The sequence below is a fragment of the Kogia breviceps genome, chromosome 14, assembly GCF_026419965.1.
Source record: "Kogia breviceps isolate mKogBre1 chromosome 14, mKogBre1 haplotype 1, whole genome shotgun sequence".
Lineage (NCBI taxonomy): Eukaryota > Metazoa > Chordata > Mammalia > Artiodactyla > Physeteridae > Kogia > Kogia breviceps.
This window is the reverse complement of record NC_081323.1, coordinates 35,645,595-35,665,617: the sequence shown is the minus strand read 5'-3', so window position 1 is coordinate 35,665,617 and position 20,023 is coordinate 35,645,595. Positions and strand designations below refer to the sequence as shown.

At 37.2% G+C, this 20,023-nt stretch overlaps 1 protein-coding gene across 4 annotated transcripts in view; it reads right to left on the bottom strand.

The window, feature by feature from the left end:
- Positions 1–20,023, bottom strand: part of SEL1L2 (SEL1L2 adaptor subunit of SYVN1 ubiquitin ligase) — an 81,018-nt gene that overhangs the window by 25,272 nt on the left and 35,723 nt on the right. For 3 of the 4 annotated variants that reach the window (XM_059037602.2, XM_067012449.1, XM_067012450.1), the window contains exons 4-8: positions 8,777–8,830; positions 8,302–8,361; positions 8,135–8,216; positions 6,778–6,932; positions 6,071–6,127 (exon numbers count right to left, since the gene is read on the bottom strand). In XM_059037602.2, coding sequence (XP_058893585.1) covers positions 6,071–6,127; positions 6,778–6,932; positions 8,135–8,216; positions 8,302–8,361; positions 8,777–8,830 — 408 coding nt within the window. The remainder of the gene's footprint in view (positions 1–6,070; positions 6,128–6,777; positions 6,933–8,134; positions 8,217–8,301; positions 8,362–8,776; positions 8,831–20,023) is intronic. The other variant, XM_067012451.1, reaches the window with a different exon arrangement.

The window sequence follows — 20,023 nt, the reverse complement described above, 5'->3', positions numbered from 1 at the left end:
GGACACAACTCTTCTCTCTTTAAAAAGCCTTGACTAGATTGATGTGCAAGGATCCACTCCTTCCCAAAGAGAAGAGAATGTTTAAGGAAGAAATGCAGGTAGTTCTTTTATACGTAAATTTGCTCTAGAAATATTGCCAACTTATTTGAGAACCACACACTTATTACTAAAGTCAGTCTGCCTTGTGGACATAAAGTAAATACAAACGCCACCATGCTGGACCTCATCACATCATGCATCCATTCATCCATCCACCTCTTCTATTCTTCACTTATCCTTTCAAGAACTTGGTTGAACCCTGCCATACATATGGTAGTATGGCAGGTATTATAGGTGATTCACAGACGAACAAAAAACCCTATCCCTACATTTGCTCCCTAACAATACTGTTGAGAAAAAGGAGTAGTAAATAGCAGTAAGACAATAAGTGATAGGTGAGATAAAAGGAACACTGAAAAGAATTAGATGGGTTTAGAATGATAGAAATTGTATGCAGCTCTATGTTACGTGTTTTACAAGCTTTTTCTTACTCAGTCTTCACAACAGCACTGTAAGGAAGGTATTATTAATACCTGTGCCTACTTAGTGACACTCAGATTCATGCAGTTGGTACTGGCAACCTGCCAGCAGCCTGAATCCAACTCCCATGTCCTTGGCACTCTGCCTTTGTGGTTTAAAGAAGTAGGGCTTAAACGATAAAGGTCATACAAAAGATAAAGGATTCACTATGCAGAAGGCATCATAGGCTGAGAGACTATCAAGAGCAAAGCATGCAGATGGGAGTGTCCAAGGTGTGTCCAGGAAATAGTAGTTACCTGGATACACCTGAAGTAGAACATCCAAAAGCTAGGACTTGCAAAAATATGATGGGGCCACATTATAAACAGTCTTGAATACCAGGCTAAGGACTTTCATTTTATTTGGTATAAAATAGAAGCCATTGGAGATTTATGAGCATGAAGTAGTCTTGAAACAAATGCTGTCTGAAATGTCTGGAATGATGTAGGTGTCAATTGGATAGGAGAAAATTGTAGCAATGTATGATTTACCAATCACATTTATCAGAACACATCAATATAAGAAATAATCATGTTTCTTATGAATATCTCTACTGAGCCAAGACCTGAATATATCCATCAGTAACTATAATTTGTGCAAGTCATAGTACAAATTTGCTCCAGGCTTTGGTTTCCTCATTCATGTTCTCTTCCTCTGTGCTTTTGGGCACCCTGTCCTTCCCTATCATGGCATGCATCCATTGACCTGTCTGCTTAATTTTTTGTCTCCCCCAGTGCTGAATTCTCTGTATCTTAGCACAGTGTCTACTGTATGTTAGGCACTCAGAAAATATGCCTGGAATGAAAGAATAAGTGAGTGAATGAAAAGATAAATTTGTCAATCTCTAAAACAAGGGGACTGGATTTTAATTTTTATGGTCCCTTCCAGCTCTACTTTTATGATTGTATGAAATCATTTTCAAAGTCCAGTTTCAGAATTTGGGCTCAAATATTTGGCAACAGAGAGCTCTGGGGAAAAAGTTACATTCTGGGAAACTAGATTTGAACTGTTAAAAGAGAATTGTCTATTCCCTAGAAACAAATAAGAATCCTGGATTTTTCCACATCCTTCAATATAATGATCTTGTAAAGACGAAAGGAATTGAGGCTCTCTCTCATTTCCCCTTCCTCTTTCTTGGCGTACTTGGCATCTCAGCTCTCTTTTCTTTATCTTTACGTTAACCTGCCTTTAATGCTATTGTTTCAATTGAATAAATATTTATTAAACACTATGTGAAAGAACCATGCAAGCTACTTTGATGTCTATGCACGGGTAAACCTGAGTTCTTGCTCTCAAAGAGTCAAGTATCCATCCATCCATCCATTCATCTATCCATCTGCTATGGTCTGCATATTTGTGTTCCCCCCAAATTCATATGTTGAAAACCTAATGCCCAAGGTAATGGTATTAGGACGTGGGGTCTTTAAGAGGTGACTGGCAGAGCCCTCATGAATGGGATTAGTGCCCTTGAAAGAGGCCCCAGAGAGCTGGCCTGCCCCTTCTGTTAAGTGAGGATACAAGGAGAAGCCTGCATTGCAAGAGGGCACTCACCCAATCATGCTGGCACCCTGATCTCAGACTTCCAGCCTCCAAAACAGTGAGAAATAAACTTTCATTGTTTATAAGCCACCCAGTCTGTGGTATTTTTGTTATAACAGCTCAAACAGACTAAGACACGATCCATCCATCCATCCATTCTTCAAATATTTACTGAGCACCCACCATCATATTTTACTGATTCTAAGATGTACAGCCCCTGACTCATCTCCCATTTTAACCAGGACATTTCTTACTATCAATAGCACCATATAATTTATATTGGCAGTGTTTTCTCTTTCTCAGTAGAACATAATGTATCTTATAATTGATGGTGTCTTAGATAGGATGAAATATAATATGTCTCAGGCATTACGCTAAGTGAAGTTTCATTATTTGAATGCACCTCTCTTTTTTTAAAAAAAAAATGGACATGATTTTTTGTTGGTTCTAAGAAAGTCCCTAGTTTAATCAGTTTATAACATTTCCTCTAGAGTGAAATGCCAAGAAAATGTATTGTTCTAAAAACATTTGTGAAACTTCTTTTATCACAGGGTCTGTAAGCCACTCTTAAAGGGGATAGTATTAGCTCTGTTCTTTTTAATAGGTGGCAGGGTGGACAAAGCAGTTGCCTTTACATATTTGATATTATTCCTCCACTAGGTTTAATTTAATTATGCCTAATCCACTTTAATAATATGCACCAAAACACCCAGCTTTCCTAATCCAATTAATTCTGAGCCTGTATATATTTAGAAATGCAAATGACATTAAAATGTATGTGTACAAATTCAAGAAAATGTAATCAAGAATTGCATATACAATACTTTTCAATAATTAAGAATTTGGTAGTGGGGAGGGGAAGGTGAAAATGTTGCCTGTGGTGACAACTCATAAGAGAAATTAATTCAATCAAACAATGAGGAGGGGGAACAAAGGCAAGCTAGTCATTTCCAAGTAGTCTGATGTTTAATTTGCTGGGCAGTACTGGGCATCACTTATATTAATAAAGAGCCTTAAACTACTAATTTTCTTTGGTGGACTAAAACATTAGCATACTGATTCAAGTGGTGGTTCTTAGGCTGGGGAAAATGTCTAATTCTTAGGATGCTGTCATTCATTCATTCACTCATTTACTCATTTATTCAGTAAATATTTAATAAGTACCTAATATGTACAAGGTACTAATCTGAGTACAGGACACACAGTAGTGAGTAAGATAGATAAGAATTTACATTCCATTGTGGGGTGACAGCAAACAAGTCAAGATCAGTATAGTACAAGGAGTGAGAGGGGCTAGAGAAACATAAACACAGCATGATAGGATAAGTGATAAAAAAGTAGAGTTGATCAAGAAAGCCCTCTCTGAGGCAGTTAGACTTGAAGGATGAGAAGCTAGACATATGGGAAGAGCTGCAGCAACAGCCTTTGAGAAATTGGCTTTATCCTTTTATCTTCTCTCTCCCCTCTGCATCTCCCATGCTCTTCCAAGGTGATTTTGATGCCGCTAAGCTGTGGCAAGTTGCAAAAATGGCCACAATACTTTGCAGTTCTGCCTATTAAAAGGAGAAATTCTTTTTCCTACTCCTTCAATGCTGGCAGGCCTCATGACTTACTTCGGCCAAAAGAATATGGCAGAAGTGATTTCGGCAGTTCCAACCCTAGGCCTCAAGAGACTTTTGCTATTGTATTTGTAGAACCTTTGACTGCCATGTGAAAAGCTTGGGCCAACTGGCTGGAGGATGAGAGCATGAAGAGAGACCCAGTCATCTTAGCTGTCACAGATGAGGCCATCATAAATGTGCCAGCCCTGGCCAAAACTCTAGCTAACTATACACGTGTGAGTAAGCCCAGCCAAGATTAGTTGAGCCTGGCCCAGACCAGAAGAATTACTCAGCTGAGCCCAGCCACAACTACTGACCTGCCAAAATCATGAATTAAATAAATAGTTGTTATTTTAAGCCACCTAACTTTGGGAATGGGGTTTATGATGGCAGCCTAAGCTAACTGATATATAAGCCAATCAGTCTTGATACCTTGACTGGAGTGCCCATGCAAGTTCAGATTTATTAGACTGAGGAAAGCAGGAAGGACTAGCTTGTGCTTGCCCAACTGCTGGGATGGTTCTGGAATTAAACCAGCCTTTTTAGATGTCTGGATGGGCAGATTGGGGCCCAACATACCATCAGAGAATTTGGAGAAACCTGAATGATTATATCATTCCTTCTTCTTGCTTTACAAATGAGGAAAGTAGATTTCAATGGCTGCATTTTTAAAATTTGTGTTTTGTTTTTGCTCAGGTCAAGAGTAAGCAAAGTTTAATGAAAAGAGCACAGGCTTTGAATGTGGAAACCCTGAGTTCAAATTTTACTTCTTAACAATCTTACTACCTAGCTGTGATATTTGAAACAATTTACTTCATCTTTCCAGCCTCAGCTTCTCATCTGTAAAACAGAGATAATGAATGTGAATGAGCCCACAGTAGAGCCTGACTGGGCTCCTGGGTGATACCAAACTGCCTAGCTGTTGCCACTACAGCACCAGACTCTTCTATTGCCAGCCTTGGGATTGCACCTCATTCTCACCTAGAGGCAGCTACAGCTCCCACCTGGTGTTCATGGTGGCTAGAGCTGACTGGAAGTATTAGGTTGGCCATAAAATTCGTTCAGGTTTTTCCAAACCATCATACAGAAAAACCCGAATGAACTTTTTGGCCAGCCCAATGCTTAGCTTTGTGGGATCTTAGGTATTCTGCAAAGCTTAGTGGGCATTCCGTATAGGCATGGTTTGGGCACCTTCACAATCAAATTTTGTCTTTATGGAAAATGGGGAATTCTTCTCAGTTATGCATCTTATAGTTAACAGGAGAAACTCATTGCAGGCTGAAATCTGATGTTGGAATAATGTGAATCCGGAACTTCTCAACTAAGAAGCTAAAACCTTAGTTATTGTGAAGATTTTAAAAAATCTGAAGACCTTCAGTTGAGCTGTCTTGGGATGCATATGCTTATTTCAATTGCTACCTATTTTATCACATTTTATAAAATTAACTTTAACATTTACCTAATGAGTATAGTACCTCATATAAAACAAAAACTATAGTACCAAAGGTACATTCATAAAATAAAATATAAAGTGAAACAGAAAGTAATAACAGATCAGTCTTTTATGTAACTGCCATACAAAGTAGTTATTTCTATTGCTTAGCCATTGGGACTATGTTGAAATAGAGTATGTGTTCCTTTGAGACAGTGAGCGCATGGCTTGTATAAAATGACAAGGGCTGCAAAATAATCTTTTAAAAGAATCCCAGTTAGTTCCCCAGATCTGTGGGGATCTAGGGCCTTGAAACCACAATCAGGATTATGACAAGATCTCATCCAACGTCTTTGGCATCTTACTGAGGAGGATCCTGTGTAGGTCAAGTTTATTTGCTTTTTTTCTCCACCATAAATGTGAATTATTAATTAAGCTTCTAACCTCACTGGGATCAGGTAAGATTAAGCAAAGTGATTGAAAGGAGCTTTGCAAATGTATAAAGATGATTAATAAGATACCTAGTTATATTGGAAGCAGTCTGTCCTCTAATCTAGCCAAGTGGGGTTGAGGCGTTAACTCCCAGGTAGACTTTCCATACCTGGCCTTTGGGAATGGGTGTATCTTCCTCACCTAACCCCAGTTCAACAGTGAGTTTGGGTGGGAAGACAGAGGGCTCAGTGGGACCATGGAAACTCCCCAGCCCCAGGTACTCCTTCACAGGCCTCTACCCCTTTGTACTCGGAGGCAGGTAGGAAAAGTGCTTTCTCTAGTGAACTTTGTTCTTCTTCAAAAACTGGGAAGCAGATCTGACCAAGAAAGCAGCAGCGGGCTTTCCCCAGCAACTCCTCCACCCACCCTCTCGCCTTTCATGGCCCCGCCAACGTCTCTCACCATTATCCTTCCCACCCCACATAACTGAAGCTTGAGATTGACTTACATAGTAATCCTGATCTAGACCTTTCCTCCCAATTAGATGTAACTGTCCAAGAGATACCTAGAAATGATGAGTTTTGACAATTATTTTAGCAGTAGTGTTCATTTCAATAAAGAAAAGAAAAAAATTACTTCATGATTTTAATGCAGTATATTGATCCAGCTTGCTACAATTGGCATGTCTTAAAAAAGAAGCAGGAAACCATTCCCAATTGTGTGTTTTATTGGGTAAATGGTTGATGTTGGTCATATGGCTTCCTCGAGGCCAGAAAGCTGTCCTGATGATGTACAGCAACATCCGGGCACGCAAACCTAGTGGCCTTAACTCTTGGTTCTCAAAGGTCACACAAATGCTGTCCTATTTCCATTCCCATTTCCAAAGACAGGGTATTTCTGGATCCTGGTAAGAGTTCATTCATATTAAAACCAACATTGGATGGTACTTTTTTTCTATAATTACAATGTAGTTTTTTTTTGTAATAATGTTTTTAGGAGTAAATGCAAAAAACAATGCCATTACTATTGCAACTGGTTCTCCCATAGGCTATGAGGAACTGAAAGATACAGACAAAAAAGGAGTAGAACAAAGAGGGGGTTCTCTTTCCTTTCCCATTCAGGATGGGGCATTGTTAACCCTTCTAGGACTCAGAGAGAACCAAGCCCTTTGTAATTTGCATGTTCTAAAAATTCAAGCTCATCTGTATACATTACTTGTATCTGAACATCTCCTCTTTCAGCCAAAAATTTATAGTATTGGTATATGTCCCAGTCCAGAATCTCATTGTTAGAACTCAGATTTTCAGGTCTTTCAGTTAGTCTCACTTTTTCCACTGGAACACTTTCACTTTTTTCCAATTTGTCAGCAACTGTGAATAGAAACAAGCCAGAGAGTAACCAGAACACATAGACTGTAAGAGACAACAATCAGCTTACAGAAAAAACTATTAGGCCTATTCTCTTTAAATTGTGCAGAGATCTGGTCTACTAACAGAAAAGAAACATCCTTAGGAGATAGAAATTTGCTAATTTTGCTTATTTGGTTCTAGAAAAGTACAAGACTCTACTTATTTTTTGCAGCCTATACAAATATTGTATCAATATATGTAAGACCCTAGCCAAGCAGGTTCAGGAAAGAAGACAGATTTCAGAAGAAGGCAACCAACCCCTTCTATCACTGACTTTTACTGGGTATATTGAAACTACAATACAAGAGTAAGAACCACTTCTTAATTATTTCCTATGGATAGTCTGAAAATAAATTTTAGATATAGTTGAGTGAGTAAATCTAACAAAATACACGATTTGAAATATGTCTGGTAATTCCAGTTTCATTAAACATACAAAAACATCTTGATATATATAACATCTTTAATTCAAAAGTTTTTTTTTTTCTTTCTTTTCTCAGATCCTAATAATGTCAAAGATGTAAATTCAGATGTTATTCTGATCATAGGAATTAACCATGGACTTTACCCTATTCACTTCTTGGAAGACTTTTATTTAAAACTCTATTATGTAGTCTGGTTCAGTGATGTTGCATGAGGAAATATTACATGCAACTTTGAAAATGATTCTAGGAATATATATTAACCTTGTGCTCTGTTTTTTGGTAGACAAAGGATAGGGTAATAGAATAATGGTTACTTGAATTGTTCTCAAGTGCAACAATAGAAATTGCCAAGGTATGTACCTTACATCCATTTCTTCAGGAATTTTTAATAAGTCATCTCATATTCTAAATGTTAGAATTACAGAAACTGCTTAATATTTATTGATGTTATATTTAAATTCTCAGTTTAAGGAAAGAAGATAACAAGATCAAGTAAAATAGAATTGTTTGGAGACATGAACTAACAAAAATAAAAGATGAGTACAATCATTTAAAACTTTTGGAAAAGTAACTATTAAGAAATCAGAAACTCTACATTGTATTAAAAGAATTGTATTATAACCGATGTTAAAGCACAGTCTTTAAATACTTTCATAAATATTTCAACTAGTATTGATTTGTTTTTTTAATTGCTTGGCAAGTCTCTTTATCTTAAAATAAATTATGTGGATTACTCACTATAATCTGCCACTTTCTTGTAATGACTTAGGGCAACTTCGCAATTCTGTAGAACACTGATTCCTGACAAATATCTGTACCCCTAAAACACATATAAATTCTTAATATTTTGACAATGCTATATTTATAACACACTTATTTGGGCCCAAGAATATTTAATTACAAACCAAAATCATCTGGGATATCATGCTTCCTCCAGCACTTCCAAAGGTGTAATATATCAGTGCCTAAAGTTTAAAAACAGGTTATTTGACATTTAAATTTGAAACTCAAACCAAATCGTTGCCTTTTTATTCCTAACCTTGAACTACTCCAAAATAAATTACAAATTTCATTCTCTTCCTCTGTAAAGATGGCTGCCATTCATTGGGGGCTTATTGAGCTCTGGAGTCTGTGTGAAAAGGGGATTGTACATGATATTTCATTTAAACATCACAAAACCCCTATGGAGTAGATATTATCTGAAACTTGATAATATGGAACATTAAGAAACAAATGGCATTAAGACCCTAAACTTCTCTAACTATTGAGCTGTGCTCTTAACCACCACACTAGAGTGAGCCCTTCACTTAAAGAGTAGACCCTCTATTCAGTGTCCCTTTAAAAATCATTTTTGTTCCAGAAAAAATAGAATGACCTTACCTTAGCTTGATTGTATTCCATTCCTATTCCACAAGAAGACAAAAATCCTAATGCCTAAAGCCCAAAAGAAAAAGAAAAACTCAACAAATCCATTTATTTTACAGCTATTCTTACCTACATTAGTAAGGGGTATTTTAAATGTCTGCTCTTTAATTATTTGTATTGTTAACTTATTTCTTATACCATAGTAAATTGCCTTATTACACTTTTGCTAAGGCTACAAGAAAAATTTGGAAAAGATTACAATAGTGGAAGTTTTGTATAATATATGTGAAAATAAGCTAATACTTACTGAATTTTAGAATAATTATAGTAATAAAATCATATAAACCAATGCTCTCTATGTGCTTACCTTCCTCGGCAATGAAAAGACTTTTTTCTCCAATACTTTTAAATTTTAATTTGAATACTTTTTAATATATTTTAAAAATAAAATGTGATGGATATAAAAAGTTCAAACAGGAAGAACTATATTGAATAAAAAGTGAAAGTCTGAACACAGAGCAAGATGGTGGAATAGGAAGCCCCAAGCCTAGTTTCTCCAATGTAGCCAAAATACACAGTCCAAAAAGCCTTTATGAGAACTTCAGAAACCAGTTAAGAAATCGTAGTTACCCAGTCAAGCTCACAGCAAAGAACAGGCAAGTAAAATAGATTAGAAAAGCCATTATTTAATCTGTAATCTTATTGCAGGTTATTGAGGTTATTTAATCTGCATTCACTCCTTCCCCAGGCCAGCACAGCTTGGTGTGATCAGGAGAAAAAGTCCAATTTGGAGCTTCTCCCTTGGGAGGGAAAGTGGAGAGTGGAACTTAGGTCCAGTATTCCAGCTTTTGGTGGGATTGCCTGAGGGACTGATTTCTGTCTTGCCTGATACAGAGTGCTAATGGGGAACCAGCATACTATGGATTACCCAAGGGGCTGCTGAGAACAAAAGAGCTCATGGGATTGTTGCAGCATCAGAGAACCTGTAGCATACTGCAGATGGTAGCCAGCACAACTCAGCACAATCAGGAGAAACAGCCCACCTCATGGCTTCTCCCTTGGGAAGGCAAGAGAAATACAGAGTGGGAATTCTGACTTTTGAAGAGGGGCTGATTTAAGATTTGGCTTTCATCTCATCTGATTTGGAGCACTGACAGAGCTGGTATGCTTTAGATGTTGGGGGCCTCTAAGCAAAAAAGAGAGCTTGGAGGCTTGTTGCAACACTAGAGAACCTGCAGTACCATAGAAGTCAGTACCACCAGAGAGAGCAAGTGATTACAACCTCCTGAAAAAGAAACCTCTGTAATTGGGAAATTACAGACACAAATCCAGAGAAGACACATTCCCAGAAAATATTTGAGAGACCCCCAGAATCTCTAGCTGTGTTTATTGGTGAAGGTCTTCCTCTGTATAAATCTAGTCGATAAAGACTGGGAAAGGTGGCTGTTTCCCCAAATGCATAAATCACAGAAAAAAATAACAAGGCAGATAAAGAAATAGGGAAATATGGCCCAACCAAAGGAATAAAATAAATCTTTAAAAATTACCCTGAAGAAATGGAGATTTACAAATTACCAGACAAATAATTCAAAACAATCATCTTAAGTGCAAATGCTACAAGAGAACACATATAAACAACTAAATAAAATCAGGAAAATGATGGATGAACAAAATGAGAATATCAACAAAGAGATAGAAACTATTAAAAAAAATCTTACAGAAATTCTGGAGCTGAATACAATAATGAATTGAAAATTTCACTACAGACATTCAACAACAGACTTAATCAAGCAGAAGAAAGAATCAGTGAACTTGAACACAAGTCATTTGAAATGATTGAGTTGGAGGCATAACAAAAAAAAAGGAATTTTAAAAAGTGAAGAAAGGGCTTCCCTGGTGGCGCAGTGGTTGAGAGTCCACCTGCTGATGCAGGGGACACAAGTTTGTGCCCCAGTACAGGAAGATCTCACATGCTGTGGAGCGGCTGGGTCCGTGAGCCATGGCCACTGAGCCTGCGTGTCCGGAGGCTGTGCTCCGCAACGGGAGAGGCCACAACAGTGAGAGGCCCGCATACCGCAAAAAAGAAAAAAAAAAAAAGTGAAGAAAGCCTAAGGGACTTGAGGGACTCTAAAAAACTGAACATTATACACATTATGGAAGCCACAGAAGAGTGATAGAAAAAGAGGCAGAGAGCTTATTTTAAGAAAATTTGGCTGAAAACTTCCCAAACCTGAGAAAGGAAATGGGCATCTAAACTCAAGTTCAAAGAACTCCAAGTAGGATGGACTCAAAGAGGCAAACATAAAGACACATTATAATCAAAACAAAGACATAGAACACAAAATGCAGCATGAGAAACGAGACTTGTCATGTACAAGGAAGTTTCCATAAGATTATGAGCAGATATGTCAGCAGAAACATTACACGCCAGAAGGGAGTGAAATTATATATTCAAAATGCTGAAAGAAAAAAGCTGTCAACCAAGAATACTGTATCTGAACAAACTAACCTTCAAAAATGAAGATGAAATATAGAACTTCCTAGATAAGCAAAAGCTGAGGGAGTTCATCAACAGTAGAGCTGCCTTACAAGAATTGCTAAAGGAATCCAATTTGAAACGAAGGGCTGTTAGCCCACAACACAAAAGCATACAAAAATATAAAGCTCTCTGATAATAATAAATACATAGACAAACAAAGAATCATGTAATACTGTAATGGTGTGGATAAGTCACTTTTAATTCTGTTAGAGAATTTAAAAGATAAAAGCATAAAAGATAACTGTAACTAAAAAGCTACGTTAATGGATACAAAATATAAAAAGATGTGATTTGTGTCACTAATAACATAAAGTGGGAGGAGGGCAGAGTCTATGTGATTGAAATTAAGTTGATATCAATTTAAAATAGATTGTCATAACTATAAGATGTTTTATGTAATCTCCAGGGTAACTACAAGGAAAATACCTACAGAAGATGCACACAGAAAATGAGAAGGGAATCAAAGCATGCCATTACAAGAAAATAAATGAAAGACAAAGGAAGGCATCAAGAGAGGAAAAGAAGGACAAGTCAACTAAAAAACAAACAGAAAACAATGAACAAACTGGCAATAGTGAGTCTTTCTCTTTAAGTAATTACTCTAAATTTTTATATGGATTAAACTCACTCAATTAAAAGACATAGAAGGCTCAATGGATAAAAAACAAGATCCAACTTTATGCTATGTATAGAAGACTTACTTTAGATATAAAAATACACATAGGCTGAAAGTGAAAAAAATGGAAAAAGATATTCTATGCAAACTGTAACCTAAAGAGAGGGATGATCACACTTAGAAAAAATAGACTTTAAGTCAAAAACTGTCACAAGAGGCAAAGGACATTATATAATGATAAAAGGGTCAATTCACCAGCAAGATATAACCATTATAAATGTATATGCATCTAACAGCAGAGCACCAAAATATATGAAGCAAACAATGACAGAATTGAAAGGAGAAATAGTGATAAAATAACAGTAGGAGATTTTAATTCCCCACCTTCAATAATGGATAGAACAATGAGACAGCAGATTAATAAGGAAACAGAGGAGTTGACCAACACTATGGACTAATAGACCTAATGGACATATAGCAAACACTACTCAACTACAGCTGAATGCATATTCTTCTGAAGAGCACATAGAACATTCTCCAGGACAGATCATACGTTAGGCCACAAGACAAATATTAACAAATTTAAAAAGATTAAAATCATACCAACTATCTTTTCTGACCACAGTGGAATGAAACTAGAAATCAATAGCAAAAAGAACACTGGAAAATTCACAAATATGTGCAAATTAAACAACACACTCTTGAATAACAAATGGGTCAAAGAAAAATCACAGGAAAAATTAGAAAATATCTTGATACAAATGAAAACTAAAAACACCATACCAAACTTAGGCAATGCAGCAAAAGCAGTACTAAGAGGAAGTTTATAGAGATAAAAATCTACATAAGTAAATGGAAAATATCCTATGCTTATGTATTGGAAGACCTAATATTGTTAGAATGTACCCAGAGAGATTTCAGATTCAGTGCAACCTCTATCGAAGTCTCAATGTCATTTTTGCACAAATAGAAACAACCATCCTAAAATTTATATAGAATCTCATATGGAAACTCACAAAATAGTTGATCTATTTTGAGGAAAAAAACCCCAAAGCTAGATGCCTACAGTAATTCAAAACCCTATGGTACTGGCATAAAGACAGACATATAGAGCAATGGAACAGTGTAGAGACCAGAAATAAACTCTCGTATATATGGTCAAGTGAATTTCAACAAGGATGCCAAGGCATCAGGTGCTTCTGAGAAAAGTACAATCGGCCCTTTTAATTCTGAATGTTAGTGTCTTTGTTCCAGTTACTATGGCTATGTAACAAATTAACCAGAAACTTGGTGGCATAAAATGACCATTTATTATGCTAAGGGTTAGTGGGTCAGGAATTTGGCCAAGGTAGAGTGGGGATGGTTTTTCTCTGATCCATGATATGGGGGCCTTAGTTGGAAGACTCAAAGGCTAGGGATGCAATAATCTGAATGATGGTTCATTCACATGTCTGGCAGTTGATTCTAGCTGTTTGTTGAGACTTTAGCAGAGACTAATGGCCAGAACAGCAACATGTGGCCTCTGCTATTGTATGAGCTTCCTCACAGCATGGTAGCTGGGTTTCAGGACTAAGCATCCTGAGAGAGAGGGAGCCAGGCAGAGCTGTATCCTTTTTATGACTTAGCCTTCAAAGCAATGTAGCAATACTTACAGTAAACTATTGTTTGAAGTAGTCACAAGCCCACCTGCATACAAGGAAAGGGAAAATAGACTGTCCTTTTTTTTTTTTTTTTTTTTTTTTGGTGGTACGTGGGCCTCTCACTTCTGTGGCCTCTCCCATTGCGGAGCACAGGCTCCGGACGCGCAGGCTCAGCAGCCATGGCTCATGGGCCCAGCCGCTCTGCGGCATGTGGGATCTTCCCGGACCGGGGCACGAACCCGTGTCCCCTGCATTGGCAGGCGGATTCTCAACCACTGCGCCACCAGGGAAGCCCAGACTCTACTTTTTGATGATGTTGATTAGGGGTCTGAAACAGCATGCAGACGGGAAGTATTACTATGGCCATTTTGGGGGGAAAATGCCATACTGCTCAACAAAAGCCAGAAGAGTGTGGAGATATTCCACTTCCCCTTAGTTATTAATCTTCAAGTCTAACACCTATTCCATCTGTATATTCTTTTTAGTACAGAATATTTCAAATATGAAAAAGTAAATAAAGTAATATAAAAAACCCATGATCCATCACCCAATCATTATCCATTGTCAGTTTGCCCAATCTGGCTTCATTGATTCCCACACTGATTTTCTCTGGCCATCCAGTTTATTTTGAAGTAAATCTTGGACAATATATATTTCATCTGTAAATATTTCAGTATGTGCCTCTAAAAGAAAGAAACTTTAAAAAACAAAATCATAATACCATTATTCACTAAAAACATTAATATAAATTTGTTAATATCATTATTCAGTATCTCTATCTACCCAACTGCCTTATAAATATTCTTTATTTTTCTTTTCTTTTTTTAACAGTTTGTTTGAATTGGGATCCAGATATGGCCAATACATTGCAACTGAGTGGAAAGTCTCAAGTCTTTTTTAATATCTAAGTTTCTTATCCATCTCTTTTCTCCTTGTAATTTTTCGTTGTTGTTGAAAAAACCAGTCACTCCTCCTATAGAGTTATACTTAGCCTGGATTTTGTTGATCACAATACTGTATTTTCTACAGGCTGGCAGTCAGATTTAGAGGCTTGATCAAACTTAGGTGTAATGTGTTTGGCAAGACTGTCTCATAGGAAGTGTTATGTATTTCTATCAGGAGGTTATATAGTTTCTTGCCTCTGCTTTGTGATGTTAGCAGCCAGTAATGACCACTGCATAGGTCCATTGACTTATTAGGGATGGCCAAAAGATACCATTCTAATTCTGTCATTCCTTCCTCATTTATTAGCTGGAATAATTTTATAAAGAAAAACTTTCCTTGGTCTGCTATATTCTGAGATATAGCTTGTGAAGAATAGTCAATAAATGTTTGAACCTGTTTATCAGTTTTCAAAATAATGAGAGTTGGTTCTCTAACATCCTCCAAAGTGATTAAAGAGTGTTGTTTCGGGCTTCCCTGGTGGCGCAGTGGTTGAGAATCTGCCTGCCAATGCAGGGGACGCAGGTTCGAGCCCTGGTCCGGGAGGATCCCACATGCAACAGAGCAACTAGGCCCTTGAGCCACAACTACTGAGCCTGCGCGTCTGGAGCCTGTGCTCCACAACAAGAGAGGCCGCGATAGTGAGAGGCCCAAACATCGTGATGAAGAGTGGACCCCGCTTGCCGCAACTGGAGAAAGCCCTCGCACAGAAACGAAGACCCAACACAGCCAAAAATAAATATTAGAAAAATAATAAATATTTTTTTTTTAAAAGAGTGTTGTTTCTAAGTATCATTATGAACTAATGGATTTAAGTACATTTGAGGTATTTCAGTCCATTGTGGTCATTATTCATTTTCGTGCTCAATTGTTCCATCTTTAGTAATTCCTGCTTGTTTGAGCTGCCTGACCAGGGATTGAACCCGGGCCACCTCTGTGAAAGCCTCGAGTCTTAATCACTGGACCACCAGGGAATTCTCAATTCTAGTATTTTCTGACAGCGACCTTGCCATCAAGTAGGATAAGATGTTTCAACATCATCTTGTACATTTCTTGCCGCACACCTGGAATCTGACATTTTCCAAAGATTCTGCTTTCTTTTCAGTGGGAGAGGACTTCTGTTGTTAAGCATAATTCCTTTTGGGGGGGGGTTAATATCTAAATTTAACTTTTTATATATTTGTTATCAAATTAAGAGATGTATATGTATTAAAAATTAAAATTCCAATACTTCTGAGGGCTTAAAATACAAATATCAATGTCCTGCTCCTTTCTAGGCTACTCCCTATTTGTCTCCTCAGAGATATCATTTTTAATTATTTTAGCTGTTTTCTTCTAATAATTACCACCATTAGGACTCCTGATAAGTTGCTACTACTTGCTGTTAATTTATATATTTTGCACATTAGCTATAGGTTTGCTAGATGATAGATGATGATTTAGGTCATCTACATCACTTTATTTTTTCTCCTTCCTCCTCAATAGAGTCATAACACTATTTTTTGTCAGAACATAATTGTAATAGTCTGTTTTGGTGTTCCTAATATTTTCAAGTTGCTACTCATTTGTAGCTTTATTATTCCTATCACCATTTTTACAAGTTCATTCTACACTCTTATGCGAATCGTGGGTAATATACCTTTCTTTCTATGCTTCAAATTAAAAACAATTTGGTATTAGCCATGCAGTTTAATAGCTGATGGAATGTTTGAAGAACACAGGGTCATAGGCAGCGAGCGTCCTGAGGCGGATTACCAGACTTGCTTTCACCTTGGCATCAACCTATTAGTCTATACTCTTTATTTACCATTATCAAAGCCCACGTTTCTACTTTTTCATCTAGCTCATGAGAACATGATGCAAGACTTTGTTAAATGTCTCCCTAAAATCAAGATACAACAAGGTCTGATAATTCCATCAAAACAGAAAATGAATAATTTCTTAAACTTTTAATTAAAATTTCAAGGATAAAGAACTATCTTACTTTTTAAACTAGGGAATTGACTGCAGAGTTCAGTTCTTAAAATCATAATAGCTCTAACGTGGTTTATAATTTGTAATCTACTTAATCCATAAACTAAAAAAAAAAAAATCTAAGATTCTGCCAATTCCTCTTTAGTCTCAAAGGCTCCTTTTTTAGGAAAGTTGATCATAAAGGCTGTTATTACAAATGGAAAGCGTCTGGAATCCTGGTACTCCTCTAACCCTTGTAGTTATATTTTAAATGGCTAAATTGGCTCCTTGTAAAAATATCTTTAGCCAATATTATTGGCTAAATAATTTACTTTTCTTGCAACTCTTAGCAATTTTTGATTCTGCTCAATTTAGAATCTTGTTTATGTAGAAACTTTGATAGTATACAAATATACTGACTTTATATAAGAAAATGAAGATATGTTCTATTCAGTTGAGCTTGTATTATAAGATGCTTTCACCAACAGTGTACCATTTTGTGCAGAGCCTACCACACTTTTTGGCCTGATCCTATTGGAGAAAATTGTGAGGTCATGAAGTTGTGTAGTGGATTGTGTTGGAGTTAATTTCCATCCTGTGATTGGGATGGAGAGCTTTCTCTGTATAAAGCTCATTCTATAAAGGGCTAAAACCATGATTTTCCCAGCCTTACTCAAATAATCAACTCAAAGACAACGCTTCCTCTCTCTTTAGCAGAAAAATAACAATGGATGATCTTGAATTAATTCTCTGGAGGGCTTAACTTTTTTTTTTTTTCCCCCCACTGCTTAAAGCATGGCAGGCACTAGAGGAAGACAAAAGATGTTATGGGCTGTCATATAGTAAATATGCCAATTATAGTCGGGCTGTCCTGTTTCTTTACACTTAGGCATTGTTACCTAACAACTTTACAGTAGTCAGTTTTTGGTCTTTGGTCTTTTCTGAGATAAGGCTGAGGTCAAAAGAAATGGATTACAGAATGATTAAATCTTAATCCAGAAAAAAAATGCTGTGAGTTGAAGAGAAGCTACACTATAGTGATGACATCAATGATACTTTCAGTGGTTTTAAAAGGTCAAGCTCTGCAAATTAGATTTGTTTATAAGACTCTGAACTCAACCATTGTGCCGTGTTATAGTCACTGGGATTTGAATGGAAAGAGTTAAGTGTAGAGGATATTTTAGTATATTTCAAAGCAAATTACTCAGGTTCCATAATAACAACTTACAAATTAAATGTTCCCCCTTTTTCTCTTTATATAAGGAATCATTAAAAGAAAAAAGATTAAGCATTTAATTATTATAATTGTTGTACGGGGCTTGAAAGCATCTGTGGTCATTACTTTTAGCTCAAAACAGAAGTGTGAATCAACCCTGATGGAAATCTCAGATCCTTTTTGAACCCTTAATACAAAAAGATGATTAACGTCAAAAAGAAATGCTCGACACAGGTAATCCTAGGATTATCAAAGTGAGTATTTGATACTAAAAATTTTTTTCCAGTAGTAGCGCAGTGCTAATAATCATTACGGTGATTAAGTTAATTTTAAGGTGATACAATGTGAATGATCGATTTCTTTTTTTTTTTTTTAATTTTTGATTTTTTTTTTTTTTTTTTTTTTGTGGTACGGGGGCCTCTCACTGTTGTGGCCTCTCCCGCTGCGGAGCACAGGCCCCGGACGCGCAGGCTCAGCGGCCATGGCTCACGGGCCCAGCCGCTCCGCAGCATGTGGGATCCCCCCAGACAGGGGTACGAACCTGCATTCCCTGCATCGGGAGGCGGACTCTCAACCACTGCACCACCAGGGAAGCCCTGAATTTTATTTTATTTATTATTTTATACAGAAGGTTCTTATTAGTTATCCATTTATGATCCATTTCTTGATTCTTAAAGCAAATGAGGCTTAAACCCTACCTTCTTGTTTGGCAAATTAACAGACAAATTTTCTATTGAAACAGTTCATCAGTATGAAGAAAAGAATGAGTCTTTCTAATTCTGAATCTCTGCTTCCTTAAATGAGGGTCAGAGAAATAAAAAAATACATAATTTATTTACCTCCAGCTGGTATACTACAATATCTTATGACATCCTCTAAAATATGGCTTATTTTTGTTTGTTCTTTCCTCAGTTTTCACCATTTTCATGAAGACTACACCATTAATGAATAGTTTTCACTATTTGGAAGGTACAGATTCTTTGCAAATCAATTCAGTGGAGTCTGTTCACAATCTTATTTGCTTTTATTGCCCTTATCGGTATTTCTTTTAGTTTATTTGGATTTTTTGTGAGATGAACCATTCAAGGTGCATGAAAAGAAATAAGTATGCCTCTTTTCCGCCATCCAGCTTTCCTTTTATATATAGCCTGAAACTGCATTTCTTCCCCCACCCCCTCAATGCCTGCATGAATCTGAGTTCATATCTTTTTTGTTTTCTTTGTTAAATCAGGTCTCTACTAGCCCTCTGGCGCTCCAGGCTTCTCCCATCTATAACATTTCAGTATTTCCAATTGTTCTTATCCTTTTCCCCCAGAGATAGGTGTCTTCATTCTCACTTTCTCTCTATCTTTATGTCTATCTCTTTCACTCTCTTTCACTATCATTCTCAGTATACATTTCAGCTTCTTCAGCCACATTTCTGTTGCTACGTTGTCCTCGCAGTTCCCAGCAATATTTCCTACCAGTGCGGCTGGATTCCTGTATCAGGCTGGCACAAACAGCCTGAGAAGAAAGGTGGTCACCTGGCCAGTCCTGTTAAAGAGCTGTGATCAATATGGCACATGGCCAGCCTTGTCGCAGCAACCAGCCATCCAACAAAGCATTGTTTGTACCACGGAGTATCTTTAACTGTTCTTTGTACAAGGAGATAAATCAACTGCAAGAGGACTTGCTATCAGAAAGAGATTTTCCTATAGTGATGACAGGGATGAGAGTTAATTTCAGAATAGAATTCAGCTGTAGCATTGGAATAGGGTCCTGTAAGCTCCCTGCCCATCCAGATAACACTTTGGCTGCAAGATCATGGGGAGCTGAAGGGAGGAGGAGGAAGTCCAAGTGAAGAATACAGGTGTTCAGGTTGTCAGGAAGAGCATAAGAGGAGCTTGGGGCAGAGACTTTTTCCAACCACTGTTGTAGCATTTCAATAAACAGTGTGGCCTAATTTTGCATATCAGGTCAGTGTCAGCCTTTCAGGTGATAAGTCTGTCCTCACCCACATTTTGACTTCTTGTCCTTCTGAGACCAAACACACTTAAATAGACAGGAGGTCTGGGGCCATGCGATAGAACAATTCTAACTAGAGTATGTGGAGTGAATCTCTGACTTCAGCTTTAAAATCCATATGCTTTATGAACCAATTATGTTAATTTGGAATTTTTTTTTCTGAGAGTAGTACTTTGACCTTTGCATCAAATACTTTATTCAAATATAGACAAATCCTTCATGTTGCCTGTACCCAATTTCTAGACTGGGAGCAAATGTCGCTTCTTCCTTGAAGCCTTCCGTACCTGCCTCAGGCAAAACCAGTCAGACACTTTTCTGTGCCTAAAGCACTTTATACACACCTTAACTCTAG